Source organism: Rhincodon typus, chromosome 18, assembly GCF_021869965.1.
Source record: "Rhincodon typus isolate 14 chromosome 18, sRhiTyp1.1, whole genome shotgun sequence".
NCBI classification, from domain to species: domain Eukaryota; kingdom Metazoa; phylum Chordata; class Chondrichthyes; order Orectolobiformes; family Rhincodontidae; genus Rhincodon; species Rhincodon typus.
In genome coordinates, this window is record NC_063349.1 from 11,762,981 (window position 1) to 11,784,318 (window position 21,338).

At 40.4% G+C, this 21,338-nt stretch overlaps 1 protein-coding gene across 2 annotated transcripts in view; it reads right to left on the bottom strand.

Moving 5' to 3' along the window:
- The window catches only part of LOC109918661 (cadherin-related family member 3-like), a 62,109-nt gene extending 47,996 nt beyond the window's left edge, over positions 1 to 14,113 (bottom strand). Inside the window, exons 1-3 of one of the 2 annotated variants that reach the window (XM_020518590.2) lie at positions 13,963 to 14,113; positions 11,760 to 11,956; positions 7,990 to 8,155 (exon numbers count right to left, since the gene is read on the bottom strand). In XM_020518590.2, the coding sequence (XP_020374179.2) occupies positions 7,990 to 8,155; positions 11,760 to 11,956; positions 13,963 to 14,029 (430 nt within the window). In that variant the 5' untranslated portion in view covers positions 14,030 to 14,113. The remainder of the gene's footprint in view (positions 1 to 7,989; positions 8,156 to 11,759; positions 11,957 to 13,962) is intronic. The other variant, XM_048608054.1, reaches the window with a different exon arrangement.
- Between the last annotated feature and the right edge of the window lie 7,225 nt (positions 14,114 to 21,338).

Consider the following 21,338-nt stretch of genomic DNA (forward strand, 5'->3'; position numbering starts at 1 on the left):
TTTCGGGTCGAGACCCTTCTTCAGAAAATTTTCTGAAGAAGGGTCTCGACCCGAAACGTCAGCTTACCTGCTCCTCTGATGCTGCTTGGCCTGCTGTGTTCATCCAGCTCTACACCTTGTTATCTCACTTTTAGAACTCACACTGCCAAGTGCAAGATAATGCCTTGAGTGGTAGCAGCTTTGAAGTTGAACTGATAGCCTTATAATCTAATTAACCCTGACAATCAATCAACAGCAATTTTCACAGGAGCATGTATTGTATCTGAAGTGGCTGCTTGTATTGTGCAGGAAGCCCCTTTTAAGATATAACTTTGATGTACAAAGAGTCATTTTAAGTTAGAATTTGTATTAATAGCATAACTGGCATCTGGATGTCTTCAATGGAAGAGAACTGGAATTCGTGCAGGTATACACAAATAAATATTTATTGGCTATTTACACTCATTACAAGGTATACTGCATGCAAGGCTTCATCAGAAACTTTCTCTCTCCAGTTTCAGTTCCAAGTGATCTGACAACATTGAAAATATACTATAGCAATTAGTGTAACAACTAATTAACCTGTGATAGGACAGAATTGGTCAGAGTCTTAAAGTACTGCAGACAGAACCAGTTCGAATGGCGATCAAAATACTCATGCTTTTCCCTCCCTCAACCCTGCTCCTTCTACTGTTCTAATTGATTGATAGTCCTGTGAGACAGTTTTTACTGAGTCATCCTGGGACACCCATTTGTTGTCTGTTTGCTTATCAGTCAGTGTCTCGTGAGGTACAGTCCATTATGCTTCAATGGTCAGTTACCTTAACCAGTAAAGTATTTTTAGGAAAATGGTTAACAGTCATGCAATATCAGAAACTGAAGAAGGGTCCTGACCCGAAACGTCAGCTTTCCTGCTCCTCTGATGCTGCCTGGCCTGCGCTGTGTTCCTCCAGCTCCACACCTTGTTATCTCTGACTCCAGCATCAGCAGTTCTTACTATCTCTTAACTGGCTATGAAATGCTTTGAGGCATCGTGCAGCCATGACAGGACTGTTTAATTCCCAATCTTTCTTTATGCAATACCTATGTCCTTACCTAAGAAAGGATGAATTTGTAATAGAGGGAGGGTAGAACAAGTTTCACCAGACTGATTTCTCAGGTGGCAGGTTTTTCGTATGAGGAGAGTTTAATTTATTCGTGGGATGTGGGCATCACTAGCTAGGCCAGCATTTATTGCCCATCTCTAATTGCCCAGAGCTCAGTTAGGAGTCAACGGCATCGCTGTGGGTCTGGAGTCACATGTAGGCCAAACCAGATAAAAGACAACAGTTTTCTTCCTTAAATTAAATTTGTGAAAAAGATGGACTTTTCCAACAATTAACAAATGGTCTCATAGTCATCATTAGAGACTTATTTCAGGAATTTTCCTGCTTTCAAATACAAACATCTGCCATGTTGGGATTTTAACTCAGGTCCCAAGAGCCCAGATTGGGCTGACTGGGCCTGTGTTTGTAAGAATGAGAGTGGGCTTTGTTGAAACTTGTAAAATCCTAACACGATTGGAAAGATTGGAAGCAGGATGATGTTTCCTCTGGCTGGATAAAAGGGATCATGGTCTTCAGGATAGGGTAAAAACTATTTTGGACTGAGATGAGAAATTTATTCAGTCAAACAGTGGTGAACTTAGGGAATTCTCTACTAAAGAAGGCTGCAGAGGCCAAGGTATTGAATGTGCTCAAGAAATAGATTTCTAGACACTAAAAATGTCATCACACGTGTTTCAACTCATCAAAATAGGTGAGAAATTCACCTTGAGTTGATATTTTTGTGAATTGTGAATTGAGAGCAAATTGAAAAGTTTGAAAGAAATGCATCATAAGACCATAAGACCATAAGACCTAGGAGCAGAAATTAGGCCATTTGGTCCATCAAGTCTGCTCCGCCATTCAATCAGGGCTGATAAGTTCCTCAACTCCATTCTCCCACTTTCTCCTCATAACCCTTGATCCCCTTAATAATCAAGAACCTATCTATCTGAGTGTTAAATGTACTCAATGACCTGGCCTCCACAGCCTTCTGTGGCAGTGAATTCCATAGATTCACCACTCTCTGGCTGAAGAAGTTTCTCCTTATCTCCATTGTAAAAGGTCTTCCCTTTACGCTAAGGCTGTGCCCTCGGGTCCTAGTCTCTCCTACCAATGGAAGCATCTTCCCAACATCCATTCTGTCCAAGCCATTCAGTATTCTGTAAGTTGCAATTCGATCCCCCCTCATCCTTCTAAACTCCAATGAGTGCAGTCCCAGAGTCCTCAAACGTTTCTCATATGAAAAGCTTTCCATTCCTGTGACCATTCTCGTGAACCTCCTCTGAACCCGATCCAGGGCCAGTACATCCTTCCTGAGATATGGGGCCCAAAACTGCACACAGTACTCCAAATATGGCCTGACCAGAGCCTTATAAAGCTTCAGTAGTACATCCCTGCTTTTATATTCAAGTTCTCTCAAAATAAATGCTAATATTGCATTTGTCTTCCTGACTACTGAATCAACCTGCAAGTATACCTTGAGAGAATCCTGGACTAGAACTCCCAAGTCTCTTTGCACTTCAGACTTCTGAATTTTCTCCCCATTTAGAAAATAGATCATGCTTTTATTCTTCTCACCAAAGTGCATGACCTCACACTTTCCCACGTTGTACTCCATCTGCCACTTCTTTGCCATTCTCCTAACCTGTCCAAATCCTTCTGCAGCCTCCCCACCTCCTCAATACTACCTGCCCCTTCACCTATCTTTGTATCGTCTGCAAACTTAGCCAGAATGCCCACAGTTCCTTCACCTAGATCATCAGTATATAAAATGAAAAGTTGTGGTCCCAACACTGACCCTTGCAGAAAACCACTTGTCAGAACTGCCATCCTTTTATCCCCATTCTCTGCTTTCTGCTAGACAGCCAATCTTCTATTCATACTAGCACCTTGCCTCTAACACTGTGGGCCCTTATCTTACTCAGCAGCCTCCTGTGTGGCACCTTGCCAAAGGCCTTCTTGAAATCCAGGTAGATAACATCCATTGGCTCTCCTTGGTCTACCCTGCTCGTTACTTCCTCAAAGAATTCTAGCAGATTTGTCAGGCATGACCTCCCCGTGATGAAACCATGCTGAATTTGCCCTACTTTACCATACACTTCCAAATATTCAGAAATCTCATCCTTTGTAATGGACTCCAAAATTTTACCCACGACCGAGGTTAGGCTAATCGGCCTGTAATTTTCTGTCTTTTGCCTTACTCCCTTTTTAAACAGCTTTGTCACGTTAGTGATTTTCCAGTCCGCTGGGACCCTCCCTGACTCTAGCGATTCCTGAAAGATCACCACTAATGCTTTCACTATCTCTTCAGCTACATCCTTTAGAACTCTGGGGTGTAGTCCATCTGCTGCATCTCCTGAATTACTCCCAGAAACTCCTGCCATTGCTGTTCCACTGTCTTTCCTGCTCGGCTCCTCTCCCAGTCAATTCTGCCCAGCTCCTCCCTCATGCCTCTGTAGTCATCTTTATTCAGCTGTAATACTGTTACCTCTGATTCTTTCTTCTCCCTCTCAAACTGCAGAGTAAATTCTATCATCTTATGATCACTGTTTCCTAAGGGTTCCTTTACCTTAAGCTCCCTTATCAAGTCTGCCTCATTGCACAACACTAAATCCAGTATTGCCTGATCCCTTGTGGGCTCCACCATGAGTTGCTCCAAAAAGCCATCTTGTAGACATTCCACAAACTCCTTTTCTTGCAATCTACTACCAACATGATTTTCCCAGTCCACCTGCATAATGAAATCCCCCATGATCACTGTGACTTTGCCTTTCTTACACCAGCAGATAGAAAAGGAATGTATCTTGCGCCCTAGCTCCTAACCACTGTTTGGAGGCCTGTACACAACTCCAACTATGGGTTTTTTACCTTTGCATTTCCTCAATTCTACCTACAAAATTCTACACCATCTGACCCTACTTCGCTTCTTCCTATTGATTTAATTTCATTTCTCACTAATAAGCAACCCCACCCCCTCGGCCCACCTGCCTATCTTTTCGATAGGATGTATATCATTGGATATTCAGTTCCCAATCCTGTTCCCCTTGCAGCCACGTCTCCGTGATGCCTACCACGTCATCCCTGCCGGTTTCGATCTGCGCCACAAGCTCATTTACCTTATTCCTTATACTGCATGCATTCAGATATAACACCTTCAGTCCTGTATTAACCCTACCTCTTCTCATTTTCATTCATTTTTCCAGTGTTTCCAGCATCCTTTTTCAAGAATATTTAAATATATTTTTCTTCAACATTTTGAACAACCTGTTTAAATGTTTCCTCATGATCATTTGCCAGCATACATTCAATTCTGTTTATCTAATCAACCTTTGCCAATACTTGACGCATACTTTGCCACCAGCAGGCTATCTTTAGCTGACATGGCAGTGCATATGTTGTTCAATGTAACATGAGAATCTAGCATGTGTGGGATAATGTGGCATTGAAAGATCCAAGAGACATTTATTACAGCACACTAAGATGTACAGATATTACATTCAGAGGCAATTTTGTGTCTGGGCGAGCACAAAACTACCTGGTTACAAAGAATAGCGTGATTCCATGAGCATGTCATGCCACTCATAAGCTGAGTTAAGATCGAGTCTGAGGCCTTTATAATCTCAAGCCACATTCTATGATACAATGATTATATCATAAGCATGTCTCTTTAAAGTATACTGATATACTGACCACAAGACCTAACACAGCAGCTCTCCCCTCATACATCTATAATCAGCTTTAAGTTCAAGATTCTTGTTTGGGACTGGAGTGCATTGCTTACAATGTAGAATTCCATCAGATTTATAATCCTTTTTCTTCCCAGTAGATCTTTTACAATAAGATTATTAATTAAACCTGCCTCATTGCATAATCTTAGATTGTTTTTTCTTATTTATTCATGGGATGTGGGTTTTGCTGATAGGCCAGCATTTATTTTACTAATCGAGAAGGTGGTGGTGAGTTGCCTTCTTGAATTACTGCAGTCATAAATTAACTTTATCCTTATGTAGTTTCAAAATGTATCCTAGGAAACCTATGAAGTTATCTTACAACCTTACAGGCAAGCGTTGCCAATTTTTAAGTCCAGTCTATATGAAGGTTGGAGCCCCATAGGATCATAATGTTGCCTTTGTTACAAGTTCTAGGGGTAAAATCTTAGGTATTTGAATGACGTGGGCTATGGTGAGATGTGTGGCAAGGTTGTAAGAGAATTCTGAAGAAAACCCACCTCAATGTTGGGAGGAACTTACACCATATTTCTTGCTTTTCATAGCAATGTAGTGATTTCAATTTAGATTTATTGTCACATGTATATAACAATATAGTGAAAGGTGCTTTTATGCATATTATATGCAAAGTGTTGCCACACTCCAGTGTCATCTTGAAACACTGAATAAAGTACAAGATTTTACTGCAATAGAGTTCATCTTTCTCTCTTCTTCTTTCTCTTCCACTGCTCCTCCAGTCACTGCTTGGCATTGGCCGGGGTCTCTATTACAGGCCTCCGCCACTGCCACTTCCACAATTGCCGCATCTAAACCAAACCCATGGGCCTAGGGAAGCATGGGTTCCCTATCTTCTGTGTCCCATCTGATGATCCTCCAGACGCTGCCACCGGTCATCGGTTTGTCAGGGTCTTCCACCATCCCCTTCACCAATAATTCCTCTCCTTCAGGCGCCCAGGCCTAGCTGAAGACCCAGAGCCTTGGCTTCAGCCTGCAAGTTTGGGCCAGGTGAGTCAGCCCAGGACCTGCTCCTCGTTCACTGGGAGATCCCGGGCTGGGGTGGAGCCGTGTCTGGCTCGTCTTGGCGTTGCTGCTACTACCACCGGAGGACTCTTCCTTCATCCTTCACTCATCTGAGCTTCTACCAACACAATGTAAAAATAGAGTTTCTTCCTGGGTAGTGATGAGCTACCAATTATTGCGTGTTAAACGGCTTGATAATGGCACAACTTGCCTCCTTAATAGTTAACTTCCTGTCTTACCAAATTCACCAAACAAGCTAGACACTGAGGAAAGCAGAGCAAGTACTTGGTGGATTTAGCTTGTGTTTGCTGCTATCGATTCCAGTGCTGCATGCAACCAAACTGCAGGCCAGGGTACGATCCATGGGCACCAGCTGCACACATTCCTTGTCCATGTACATGGGCATCTGGAATTTGGCAAACCTTTGTGACCATCAGGGCATGTTTCCAATGCACTGGCAGTGTGCTCTGGAAACACATAACAGGGAGCACCAGCAACCAGCACTGAAATTTGGACACTTTGTATGTAGGGAGAGGTACCCAGATCACAGATCAGACCAGGCAATAACTCAGAGCAGCTCGGATGCTGTCTGAATGCTAACTCAATTCATGCCTACGTGCATGGTCACACCATTCATGCAGTGTTCCCTCAAATTTTCTTGATGATAAAAAATTCTTTAAGACTTGTATAAGGGGAGAATGAGGATGGAAGTCTCATTTTTCTTGTCTGTATGTTACATAACACATGTTTGAAATTGCATCCTAAGAGTAGAGGCATGCAAAAGCCACATTTCATATTTCATAAAAACCGAAAGAACTGCGGATGCTGTAAATCAGGAACAAAAGCAGAAGTTGCTGGAAAAGCTCAGCAGCTCTGAAAGCATCTGTGAAGAAAAAATGAGAGTTAGTGCTTCAGGTCTCGTGACCTTTCCTCAGAGCTTCCTCAGAACATTTTCTATTTCCTTTTGTGTTCAGAGTGTGGACTAGAAAAAGGAAGATCCTGCTTTGAACCAATGAGACTATGCAAAGAGATGGCTGCAGTTTTAACCATCGTGTTTACATTGTGAGTTGTGTATAATGTTGCACTTTGCTTGAAACAGTGAGAACAAAATCAAGTTTGATTCCACCCTCTGGTGACTGTCTGCAGAGTTTCCACATTCTCCTTGTGTCTGCGTGCTTTCCTGCTTGTACTCTGATTTTCCTCCTACAGTCCAAAGATGTGCAAGTTAGGTGGATTGGCCACACTAAGCTACCCATACTATCCAGGGATGTGTAGGTTAAGTGGGTTAGCTATGGGAAATGCAGGGTTACAGGGATAGGGTAGGGGGTTGGGTCTGGGAGGGATTCTCTTTGGCAGGTCAGTATGGACTTGATGTGTGGAATAGCATGCTTCCACACTGTAGGGATTCTATGATTCTATGAAAAGCAGACACCATGGATTCTATGGGTTCTGAACAAGAAGGTCAATTGTTTGACAACAACATTTTGATAATTTCCTAACTAGGTGACCATGGCTTGCATGGAGCCAGTGCAAGAGAGAAACCTCGAGCCTACAAAGACAAAGCACCAAAATCATTCTCTGGGTGTGTCACTGTCTCCTGTGTGATGGCACCAGAAAGTCTCCAGTAACAGTCATCAGTCATCTTTCTCTAACACTAACCCTGTCGAAGAAGGAATAAAATACTTTCGAAGACAGTGAAAGATGAATTCTCAAACAGCAAAGGAAAGAGAGTGACAACCTTGAAAGAATAACTTGAATTGGCAAGAAAACAAAAGAAACAACCTAAACACTCTGTCTTCTGGTGGTAGTGAACCTTATTTTCCTGTTTTGTTTTTGTTTTCCACCCTTAACCTCCACGTACACCTGCCACTTTGTGTCTGTCTGTTTGCAAAAAATGGACGTTTTAAAAGGGGTCGAACTTAGGTTATAGACAGTTAGCAATTCAAAATAAACTGTTATTTTCTTCTGTATAGAAACCCTGTTAGTGTTTTCTTTTGACCTGAGTTAATTGGTCAGATAAACTGGGGGCTTTGGACTGTTTAACTAATTTTTTTCCCATTTGTGATGTCTTTGGGAATTGTGGAACTTGATTTCCAGCACACGACTTTGTCACAACAGTGCCAAGGATGAAAACACCTCGTGCTCTTATTTTCAGAAACATCTGCATCTCTGCCTACCTCCATTTGCAAGGTTATCCAGGAATCTTGGGGGTTCATTAACATCACTTAATAAAACCGTAAGTGTTTCGAAATCTGAGTATCCCTTATTATCTGTAACATAGATTAGCAGGACGTAATTGGATTGAGTTTCATAGTCCAGTCCAGTGTTGTCTGAGACCGTCACCTGAAATTTAAAAGAAGAATAATTTATTTTGTGCTTTGCTGCTTGAAGCTCCAGGAGACTGTGCTGTAATAATTCAAACTACAAAGAAAGGCACTTTCTACGTATAGCTGAGCTTACAACTTTGTGCACAAGGTGACCTTGAAAGGTGGTTGTGGTGTGCTGCTGGTTAGATTACTTCATTCAATTTACAACCCCAATTACAAGGCCATTTTAAAAAAATATATATGGATGTAATTTCTCTAGTAGGGGTGGAGAAACTGATACTTCTCCCACTTGGGCTAGGGACAAAGCTCTCGGGCTTAGAACATCCAAACTAAACAATTTACTGCAGTCACTAAGGCTCAAGTATTGTCTTCCGGTAAAACTTGGGAATCTATAATCAGCATTTACAGATGGGGAGAAGAAGAAAATTAATATAGAGAAGACAATACAAAGTATAACCAGTTTAATTTCTTAGAAGTGGCCAAGAATTTCAGCGATGTCCTGATGCACCTTGGCTGCATTTGCCTGTGAAACTCACATCTTTCTGATGAGAAGATTATTAATTATTTATTAATTGGACGTTAAATCTATTCAGGTGATGGATGAATATTAATTAAGAATCCACCTGTGTCTCTGAGAAGGTAAAAGGTAGAGGATTTTCTTTTGAGGCATATGACCTGCTATGTGTGAATCTCTCTAAATAAGCGTATAAAGACATGGCTCCAGAGTTTTATTCTTCACTATTTAGCTATCTGAGTTCTAATAACCATGCATTAGTCTTTTAGGTCCAAATGTCTGATCATCCGGAAGGAGAGATCATTGAGAAACAGCTACAAAAGTGAGCATGAATTCACTGCCAATGAAAAACAGAACTGTCACATCAGGTCAAATTTTCCAGTGTTCTTCAAAACCAGTCCTCTCTTCTTGGATCCTTCAGATGAAACTTATGTCACCAAAACCCACCTCTGCAAATACTTGTCCCTTTAATCTCGAAACAGTCCCACCTCTTCTGTCCCCTTTCATTCCAGCGAGCAACCAACTCTAGCAAACATACTGCACTTACAGTAGTAAATTTGAACTTAACAACACAGCAGTATCTGCTCTTTGTCTCTACCACCCTCTGCCTCTATTAAGGAATATGTGAAAATTATCACTTCATATTTCAAAAGGTTTCAGTTTGAGTTCCCATGGCAATCAGATCAGGTGGCCAGTCTCTGCGTGGAGAATTTTATGGATAACCTCACTATCTGCCTTCTCAGACCATTCTGTTTTACCACAGAGAGATGATGGTGTGATGATGATAATATCACTTGACCAGTAATTCAGAGGTACATGCTAACGTTCTGGGGACAGAGGTTCAATTCGCACCATAATAGCTGGTGTTAATTAAATTCAATTAACAAATAATTCTGAAATTGAAGCTAGACTGCTCAATGGTGACCATGAAGCTCCCATTAATTGTTATAAAAATCCATGGATACATGCATTACACTGTGAGTCTGACTGATTTCTGGTGTAATTCTATTTGTACTCCAGATTATTCGGTAGGTGATGTCCAATAGTGGACTCACATTTACTATTGGACACAGTGATCTGAGGTTTGCAAGTAAGGGCTGGTTGAGCATGAAATGCACACTGCTCACAGCAAATGGGCCAAGGCATATTTTTTTGGGTACAGTTAGTCAGTCAATGAAACGTATGATTTGCATGCCTAGCATCACACTGGCACCAAAACTTGTATTTCAGGTGATTCGTTTGTTTGGTAGACAAAACGTCATCTTTTTCGACTGCAGCATGCAGTCAGCTGAGAGAACCACTTGTGGTGTTATTGTAAAGTAGGAGCGTGAAACATCTAGCTTCACTTGTTCAAATTTTTGAAGTACCTTTTTTCCTTCCAGGGGAATTTGAGATGGACTGTTCAGGGCCAAAAGTAATGGCCATGAGACCTTTTATGGGTTTGCATGATATACAGCTAACAGCTGTATTTGTTTATTTGTTCGTGGGAGGTGGGTGTTGCTGGTTGGATGAGAATTTATTACCCATCTCTAATTGCCACTGAAAGTGCTAGTGAGCCACCTTCTTAAACCACTGCAGCACTGTGGGTATACTCATTGTGTTGTTTTAACTGGTTTTAACACTTAAGACTCATTCTTTGTAGGCAAAAGGAATTCACCTTTTGCACTGAGAAATGGTCATGGACACTGCTGATCCCTGCTGCATTCCACATGGCAACACCTTGACCGATTGGAGTCTTCCTGTCCGGTCTGAGTTTCTTCAGGCAACTAGGATTGACAGTTAACAGTTTCCAGTGCATCTGTATACTAGCCATAGACTAACCATCACCGTCTTCTCATGGTATATAAATTGATATTCCCTCTTCACATTTGCTTTCTTACATGCCTGTTCTGATGAGTGTAAGACAAGAAAACTTCATTTTAAAAAATCTCTTTTTAACAATGTTCAAGTTCTCTACTAGTGAAGGAAATATGGGGTTCTTGACTGGTCTGGCCTATATATGACTCCAGACCCACAGCAATATGATTCAATTTTGTCTGCCCTCTGAAATGGCATAGCAAGCCACTCAGTTGTGTTGAAACACCACAAAAAGTCAAACAATGTGGATGGCAGCAGTTTAGGATTTAAGTGGTTTAAGGCTCTCAAGGACAGTTAGGAATAGGCAACAAAGGTTGGACTTGCCTGTGAAACCCATATCCCCATGAAATTTTCAAATTTGAAGAAGATATTTTAAACATAACTATTTTGTTATGTCAAATCTTCATCACCATATTATAAGCTTCTGACATTTGGCAAGAGGCAAAGCTGTTGTACTTGGAATAAAATAATAACATCAACATATGGAAATGACTAGAGGGGAAGACTATCTGATCCATCAAGCCTGCTCCAGGCAGATGTGATCAATGAGCATTGTGGGTACACGGCTGCTGGTGAAAACAGAATGTTTAATCTTCAATGGAAGATTCCAGAAAATTTCCAGAAGATACTTCTCAATCCTTTTAGACAATTAAAACTAGTCCAGGCAGGTACATTGGACATGTTCACAATACCTAGCATGTTATCCATATTTGATAAGGTTTTTACCAAAGTCAGGAACTTGCCCATACCCTGACGAAGGTTTGGAGAGAGTCACTTGCAGCACAGGCTGGAGGTCTGCTTCAAAGGGAAGATGAGACCTATCAAACACCTAGACTAACCCCATTATTGCATACCCTGTATATGCGATGTCTTAGTCTTCCCACCTAATTAAGTCGAAATAGTCACTCAGTTGGAATATAATTAAGTATTCTAAATATTATGTGCAATTCTATAAAATCAAGTAAATCTGAACGTCTCTAATGTGAACAAACACAACTTTTTTTAGGCTTCTTTGATTTTCACAGGTTTTCTCAATGAATTTTCTAAGTCCTAACATTGCACAAGTTACATACAATTTCCTAGCACCACAATAAGAAATTGTAAGGAAAGAAACAATCATTCCTTTTATTTATGGAAGAATTTGGTACCAAGAATGGAGGATGAGTGCTTTTTACATTCACCAGATTTCCCCTCTCTCTGAATGTGAAGTTAATTTCCCATAGTTATGCCAATTTTAAAATGACCTTACCTCCAAGTCTGTGCCACTTGTAATTGAGATAGCAAAAAAGTTGTTGACTGGATTGGTATTTGCTATTTGAGGAGTTAATGTAACATCAGTACTTGTTGTAATGACTGAAAAATTAAAGATAGCAACTCCTGGAGGAGTGTCTTCTTTTATTGTGATGGTAGCTGGTAGATTATCTATCTTGATAAATCCACCGACACCTTATGGAAAATTAGAAAAATGCTTCATGTTACGTTAAGTTGTGCTGGAATACATTAAAAAGTAACTAGATTACAAAATGATGGACGTTACTCAGGAGGTCCGGTAGTTCAGTGGAGGGAGAGAAGCATTGACATTTCAGATTTGTGACCTTTCACATTGTGAGCATTTAAGGCAATTTCAAGCATAGTAAAGGCTTCTTTAGACATCTAGAAAAGAACGGAGGAGTCAAAGTGAACATAGGCCCAGGGAGAAGGGGCTTAGGAAATAATAATGGGGAACTATGAAATGGCAGAGGAGTTTAATAAATACTTTGCATCAGCCTTCACAGTTGAAGACTTTCCAAGAATACTAAATAATTAAGCAGTAAAACGTGGAAGATGAAATAAAAGCAATAGCTTTCATTCGATTAAAAAGTACTATGGAAACTAAGGCACATATGATGGATTGATGGACCTGGTGGGTTGCAACCTAGGATATTAAATCAAGTTCACTACAGAAAGAATGGATGCACTGATACTAACTTTTCAAGAATCCTTAGGTTCTGGGAAAATGTCACAGGATTAGAAAACTGCCAACTCAACACTCTTATTTAAAAAGGAAAGGAGACAAAAAATCAGGTAACTATAACTCTGTTAACTTAACATCTGTCATTGAGAAAGCTGGCATTGGATGTGAAATCTAAGGCAAGTTTTATGTATTGCTATTTATGTGTTCTGAATCAATGCCAGTATGAATAAAACTTTACTCGAAGTTTTTTATGTCCAAATTGGCAAGGTTAGAATGCATTTACTCCAAATTGCATTAAAGAGAAAATGACCCACATCCTCTCCCCTCCCTCAAAGCTACCACATTTGTTGCCTAATGAATTGTTCAAACCTTGTAGCTCGCTCTGGCAGCTGTTAATATTACTATTATATAATTTTTTTAAAGTATTATTTGTTCTATGAAGGTGTGTAGTCTGTGTCCACACTGGAAGGAAGGTGGATATTTCTGATTTCAGGTTATCATCTATGAACAAACACCAAGTTATTCCATTTGAATTTTTCTCGTAATTCTAAACACTGAGTTTGGTACGACAACATTTATAGAGCACCTTTAATACATAAAAAATGCCTCAAAGAACTTTGCTTGCCATTATCAATGATTTACATAGAGTTGTTTTTGATGCAAATCTTGTTCAAAACAGTAGGTTCCAAGAGCAGCTTTAAGAAAGAGAAAGAGGTAAGGGCTTTAGGAGAGAAATTCAATAACTTAGATGCTAGACAGCAGAAGGCACAGTAACCATAGGAGGAGTGGTATGAAAATCAGCCAGAAAAGTAGGAGTACAGAGATCTTGGATGTTGTAACAGGTTACAGAGATAGGGAACGGTGAAGCCATGGAGAAATTTGAACACAATGTTGTAATGAGAATTTTAGAATCAAGGTGTTGCTGGATCAGGAACCAACAAAATTCCGTGAGGGCTAATGTTTGAACTGAACTTGACACTAATTACGATATAAGAACAAAGTTTTGGATAAGCTCAGAGATGGGTAACTAGCCAGAAGTTTCTAGTCTAACAACAAAGTATAACAAGATGTAATCACATGAATACAAACTTGCCCCATCTTTACATTCAGTAAAATTAACAGCATGAGTTTAATCACAATTGAATTATTATTTTAAGTGCGAGAATCAGACTATAACATACACACAGCTTGTACCATTCACACATTCTTATCTTGTTTTTTTAAACTTATCAATAATTTTGTAATTTTGTTTACACTTTGTAAAAAAGCATTTGATACAGTTGACAAGATTACACCTTTGGGAAACAGCATATCATTTTTTGAGGATGTAATATAACAAACATGTTATTATTAAATATGTTATTTACTAAGTGCCAGTGGATTGCATGATAAATAAAACTTTCTTTGTTTAAAAATACAATGGAAGCCTTAAATGTTTAAGAAAAGTAAAGCAGCTTTAAATCCAATTAGCAGTTGCAATGCCTGTAAAGAAACTTACCAGGTATTCCTCCTCGGAAGAAGTCAACAATGAGACACATTTCAAGGATGCTGCCAATTGTGTCCATGTTTATTTACCACAGACCTTCCCGTCCTTGTTGCTCAGCCTTGTGGCAGTGTGGAGCTGATTGCTCTGAAGCCCTGCACATGAACAAGCTGGATCAATTGTGGTTTGTGCAAACTTGGCCAGCTTATTTGATCTGAAATGTGTAATGGACAAGCCCAGTGAAGCACATCACAACACCATTAGGGAGTCAGCTCACCATGGCCCTAGCAACTTTTCAATTTCTTTGTGTTTCCTTCTCATTATCAATCACATCTCATTTTATTCAAGCATTGTTAATACGTTAATTGTTAAAAATAATGTGTGTGTTCTGAGAGATTATACAACAAAACTAGAATAATATACACACTAAAAGGTGTGGTTTGTTGCTATTAAGGCACTCTCTACTCTATAGCTTTAAGAGCTTCATTTTGCAAATGCTCCACTTTCCTTACTATCGCAGACATCTTTAGTGACTAGTTTCATGGCTAAAACTCCAGAATCCAGCATGCTTATACTCATGATTTGTTGCTGAATTTTCCTGTCACAGTTGTGCCATTATAAAGGTGAACTATAAACAAAAGATCTTCACTAAGAGCAATGGGGGCATCTTCCTCCTACCGGTCTACCCGGACCTTAAATCTAATTGAGGCAGCCTAAATTGTGCACAGCAGTAGGCTATGGAAGGTGGTTGGAGGTCAGAGAGGGAATCAGAATATTGCAACTTGGATTGGACTACCTGCAGAAGTCTTCCTGTTCCCAGTTATCGAATGATCAAGAACTTGGATGTTGTGAAAGTTATTTAAAATATAAATGTCTTTTTCCAGAATTACATTGTAGTAAATTGCTGACAATCACTTGTATACAGCATTGCGCAAGTAGTGATGTGGGGAAAAGTTTCATCTTACTGTTTTATATCAGCAAATCCATTCATATTTGGACAAATGTGTCTGGCATCTTGTGGAAATGATCGAACAAGATTGATGCAAATACACATAGAAACACTCTTTTCCTTACTTGATCTAACTTTCTGGGAGCTAAGGCAAGTGAGTCCCTGGATACCCTTAAACATGAAGCATGTATTCATCTTCTTTGTTGTCCTACCTCTTGACCTGCGAATTGACTAAAATCTGTCTGGTAATTTGGGTAAAACAGAGCTGTGCTCAGAAGGACGTTTTTTAAGATTCTGTGATATTGTGAGGGCCTTTGTATGCTGTAGACAAAGGCTGAGAAATCATAGCCAAAATGCCCACTATTTTATGTTTTCTTGTCCACTGCATGCGAGATTCCACCACTGGTGCAAAGTCTTGCAACATTTGCCATTTTATATCATTAAAAATACACCTGACTTCATATTTACTTCAAAATTGCAGACTATCTGGTTGAACAATTGAATATCGAGATTCTGCAATTTAATTCATGTAATCTAATAAGTGGATGTGTATTTGTTATTGTAACTGAGTTTCAGCTTCTTTTGGCATCTTAAAAGGATGTGACACAGTGGATATAATAATGGATCAAATTATCTATATGGGATCAAGCCCAATGCTGAAAAGAATTTTGAGAACCATTTGCTAAAGTGTTCTCATTTCAGAAATTGACCCCTTCAACTAGAAAAATGCACTGAACTTTCACTATATCATAAAGATACAAAGATAATCTAAGATACTGGAAGCCAACTAACATCATGTCAGTTGCAGGCATATGAGTGCACTAAAATCTGCTATTAGGGACAGAGTGATGGAGCATATTAACCAATACAAGGAGAGGCAATATGGATTTCAGCGTTAGTCATATGTAATGAAACTAGTTGAAAATATCAAGGAGATTGTTAACACGTTAGATGGGCACATGTTCATGGATGCTATTTTTATTGACTTCTAGAAGTCATTCAGAAAGGTTTCAAATAAAAGATAATTAACAAAAAAATGATCATTATGGAATTGGAGGTCTTCTAATGACTTGCACATGGAATTGTTTAGGTGGTAAGAAACAGAGAGAGGGGATAGTATGTGCTTGATTATGACTGATTGTATCCTTCAGTGATCTGTAATGGGGTCACAGCTTTTCACTATATTTGTAGTTGACTTAGATGAAGGAATAGAGGGCCATATATTTAAGTTTGTCCACAGGATTGAGTTAGGTCCCAAAGTAAATAGCGTAGATGGAGCAGAATGTTGCAAAAGAACATTGACAAATTAAGTGTAGCAAAATTGGTCAGACTTAACATGGATTTATAAAAGGGATGTCATGTCTAACAAATTTATTGCAGTGTTTTGAGGATGCTGCTTGTAGCATAGATTATGGAGCATGTGGGTATGATGTATTCAGATTTTCAGGAGGTGTTTGATATGGCCCCACACAAAAGGTTAGTCAATAAAATTAGAGCACAAGGGATTATATAAGTATGGATTGAAAATTATTTAATAGACAGAAAGCAGTGAACAGGAATAAACAGATCATCCTTAGTACAGCAGATTGTTACGAATGGGTTACCACAATGATCAGTGCTAGGTTCATAGCTGTTCACAATTTTTGTATGAATGTTTTGGGTGTGACGACCTTTTGCCATATTTTCAAATTTGCTGATGACACCAAACTGGGTGGTAATGTAAATTGTGAGGAACATGCAAAGAGACTTAAGGGGACTTGGAGAGGCCATGTGAATGAGTTGGAATATGGCAGGTCAGTGAGAAGTTAATTTGCTATGGTAGAAAAAAATAGAAAGGCAGAATGTTTCTTAAATAGTGAGAGGTTGGGAAGTGTGGGTGTCCAAAAAAGACCTGGGTATCCTTGTCAGTGATATCACTGAAAGCTTGCAAGCCAGTGCAGCGAGCAGTTAAAAAGACAAATGGTATGTTCACCCTCATTGCAAGGGGATTTGGGAACAGAAATGAAGGTGTATTGTTGCAATTTCATAGAGTGTTGGTGAGACTTCACCTGGAGTATTGTATGCGGGTTTGGTCTCCTCATCCGAGGAAGGATATACTTACCATGGAGGTATGCCAGATTAATCAGTGGAATGACAGGATTGCTTTTTGAAGAGAGGTCAAGGAAACTAGGAGTGGAATCTTTCCAGTCCCAATCAACTTGGGCAATGGTGAGTCAGTTGGAAAATATGATGAGATCGGAAAAAATAAAATTTGCAACTGTCAGAAAAATTAAGTGTGATTCTGTAACCAAGTTATGAACACAGGGTGAGAATCTAACTACTGAGATTCATAAAGCACACTGACACATTGTATTGTAATGCTGCAGCAAGGACAATTTGCACGCAGGGACAGGAACCCAGCTCATGGACTCAACAGGGGGCTTCTCAGGATCGTAGCTTGCCCTCTTAGTGTTCACTCACTTTGCACCTGCTCAGATGCTCAGAACATCCCTGCCTGGCCTTGCCCTTTTGTGCTTTTCCCCTAAAGCCAGTGTTTAAAGGCTCACAGTCCTTTGGCCTTGCCTTGCCTTTTAGCATAGTCACAAAACCAGGCAGCTTGCCCTGGTTGAGAGCAGTGATCAGTCAAAGGGGTGGATACTCTGCTGTAGGCCACTTTGTTAGATCAATCTCACACATCTATACGCCAGCAGCGTATACGCCAATACATTGTGCATCAACCAAATGGACATGTCTCAAAGGGGCATAGTCATTAATCGAGTCAAAGGAAACACTCTTCAGTCAGGGGATCCAGGCACAATAAGACAAGGACATTGTCTGATCTCAGTCAAGGGGCTAGGGCACGGTCAGTCAGTCCTGCTCGTCCAGTACAACCATTTTGGGGAATTCACGGGGTGTCATTCGGGGAACAGAGAGATCTGTCAGGGGTCCAGTCACTCCTCAGCTGGAGCTATCTGTCCAAGTTGTTCAGAATGGTGAGCCCCAGTTAGTCCTGGGGTCAGCTCCGTGAGAGACAAGAAGAGTCATTAGGGGCCATTGCTGTGGTCGGGATGTTGGAAAAGTACATTATGTGAAATTGGAGACCACATGCTGGGTTGCAGAGAAGACCTTAATTAATTCTGCCAGTGAGAAACTCAGTATATAAGTGAGATTCCAAAGTTTGGATTGGTCTGGGACGAACTTGCAGTACAGTCCAGACAGAATGTCCTTCGGCATAACCCTAGCTTGCTGTGCCCTGCACAACAGGAGCAAGCAAAAAGGGGATGTGATGGATGCTTAAGAGTTGGAGGGGGCAGCAATCTTCCAAGGAGCGAGATGACGACATTGACCAGGAGGAACATCAGCTTCAACATTATAGAGCAGTGCAGCACTAGGCACAACAGGATGTACTTAATTGACATCCTGTTCTAGTAAGTATGACCTGGGTGCAGCAATCACTTAGAAACTGTTAATTTGCTGCTGTTTGAAAGGCAAATGCTCCCTACCTGATCCCAGAGGCAAATGCAACTTCTAGCTGTTTCTTCTTCACTTTTGCAATTGTTGAATAAAGGTGAACAATTTCAAGCATTTAAAGCCTTTCCAGTATGTAATACTCCCATGTTGAACAGTGAGATGTCAGACACTACTGGACACTGGGTTACAAAGAGTAACACTACCTCAGACATGGCTCTGAGTTGGAATGGCACAAAGGACGAGTCCTAAATTGCAATCTTTTTCTGAATGTGAACTTGGAATTGCAATGACTTGGCACCTATGCCACCTATATGCCCTCAGGAGCTTTTACTTTTTGTTCCCCTCCCATTACGTGTATTGTGAAGGGCAGCTCCTGACTGGCAGCACTCCACCTGGTGCATGGCCAGGCTTTAAAAATGGCGGAAGCACCTGGAGATCCTAGCAGTGGCTAATGCTTCTGCCCTGGCAGGAGGGAATGGTGTCGTAGAGGAGTGGTATGTAGCTAATGGCATGGGATTCAGAGAACAATGGGGGTAAAATGCTTGAACTCTCATATAGAAACCCTCCATGAAACTCGCCAGAATTTTGGCACAGTGTTTTTTTTGGTAAAATGCAGCCCATTATCTACAATCTCAAAGAATGAAAGGTGATCTCATTCAAACTTTACAGGTTGGATATAGATAGGATGTTTCCCTGGCTAGTGGGAAGAAGACATAATCTGAGGATAAGGATCCAGCCATTTAAGATAGAGATGAGGAGGAATTTCATCACTCAGAGGGTGGTGAATCTACGGAATTCTCTAACCCAGAGGGCTGTGGAAACTCAAATAGTGAGCATAAAGTCATAGAGTCATGGAGGTGTACAGCAAGGAAACAGACCCTTCGGTCCAACTTGTCTGTGCTGACTAGATATCCTAAACTAATCCAGTCCCATTTGCCAGCATTTGGCCCATATCCTTCTAAACCCCTCCTGTTCAGATGCCTTTTATAGAGCAGGTACAAAACAGAAATCACTGGGTTTCTTGAGACTCATGAAAATAAGGGATGTGCAGATAGTGTGGGAAAATGACATCGATGAGAGATGATCACCCAAGATCTGGAATGACATGGTTGACTCGATGGGCTGAATGACCTACTGCTGTTCCAATGTGGCAAAGACAGTTCATTGTGGGGAAGGTGAAGGTTTGCCAGAATGAAACTGGGGCTAAAAGGTTATATTGGACGCAGGTTGCACATATTTTCTTTAACAGACCATTTGTTTCCAACATGGGGCTATGGCACCGCCATTAAAACTAGTCACCATGAACCATCTGCACATGTGCAGTTACACCCGTGATTCTCAGCCTGTCACCTTGGATGCACTTTTAAACAGTTACAAATCACAAGTGGTCTTTGCTGTATCTTTAAGTCATTATCTCTGAAAAACTGATGGACTTTAATGTCAATGATTTGCCACAAATTATGGTCAGACTGATTTCAGCGCAAGTCAAAATAGCTTCTGGCTAGAATAGCCTTCTGCCAGAAAGTTAAAAGGAAATTGAAAGAAGTTAAAGCATAGGGAAATAGAACTGTACAAAATTCCAAATACAGCCAGCACTTCGAAGGCTGTGCTTAAAGTGGATTTCCATTTTGTTGGCCCTGGTGACCTTATTTACACTTATTTATAATATAGAGTGTGTTGCTTCTGGATACAAGTATAAAAGCAATACTCCAACTTAATATGAAGAAGGGTCACTGAACCTGAAACATCAACTCTGCTCTCTCTCCACAGATGCTGCCAGACCTGCTGAGTTTCTCCAGCAATTTCTGGTTTTGTTGTTGAGTCCAATTCAGTCCATGTTTGCATCGTGCTCTGCCTAGTAGTGGCACGTTGGCCACAAATACAGCCTTTCTTTATTATACACATGAGTAATCTCATTGAAGTCTTTGAGATGATTAAATGGTTTGATGAGCTACATAGACTAGAAATGGAATAAGAGACATAATAGTACAATTAAGCTGTGACACTCAGAAATTTCAGCCAGCAGCCCTTCAAACAAAGGGTGATGGAGATCTGGAACTCATTTCTCAATCTAGCCCATGACCCCATCCAAAAGCATTCAGACTAAATCAATTGAATACTGAGCATGATAGACTTTTCATTAGATAAGGACATTATGGAAAATGAAACCAGGATGATTGATGAACGTAATATGGATAAGCCATTACTATTTTGATGTCTTCACCATTATAAACTGACACATGAATGACTTTGTACTATGTTGCGCTATTTCATCTTTGATGAAATGCTTAGCAGTCTATTGCCACGTCATGAACTTCTCTCTTCATTGTGGAGTTTATGAGGAGAGTATGCGTGTAAGAAGTGGTGCATGGAATGCATTGCCTGGCCTTGAGGTGGAGCCACGTTCAACTGAGGCATTCAAAAGGGCACTGGATGATTACTTGGATAAAAATAGTATGCAGGGATATTGGGGGAAAAGGCAGGAGATTGCCACTAGGTAATAGAACCAGCGCAGGCATGATGGGCTGAAAGGTTTCCCTTTGTAGTGTAAAGATTCTGTGATTTAGTTTGTTTTAAATCCGACATTCTCCACATTTAAAATCCAATGATTGTGACACAGCAGAAATTCAAATCACCTCAAACCTGGTTCTTCCAATCAAAGTACTAGGAGATCTGAAACTAAAATATCATATTTTACTTGTGCAAGTACAAAAAGGTTGTGCAACACAAAAAGAGATGATTTGACCCAAGCAGTGAAACTGAAGTTTATGGTCTGCTCTAGCCTCTGACCTTCCTTTCTAATGTAATTCTACCAGCAAAAGCCATTATTTCTGTCCCCCTTTATATGCTGATCCAGTATTTAATTAAATGCATTATATATGCTGAGCTAACAAGGTGTAGATCTGGATGAACACAGCAGGCCAAGCAGCATCAGAGGAGCAGGAAAGCTGACGTTTCGGGCCTAGACCCTTCTTCAGAAATGGGGGAGGGG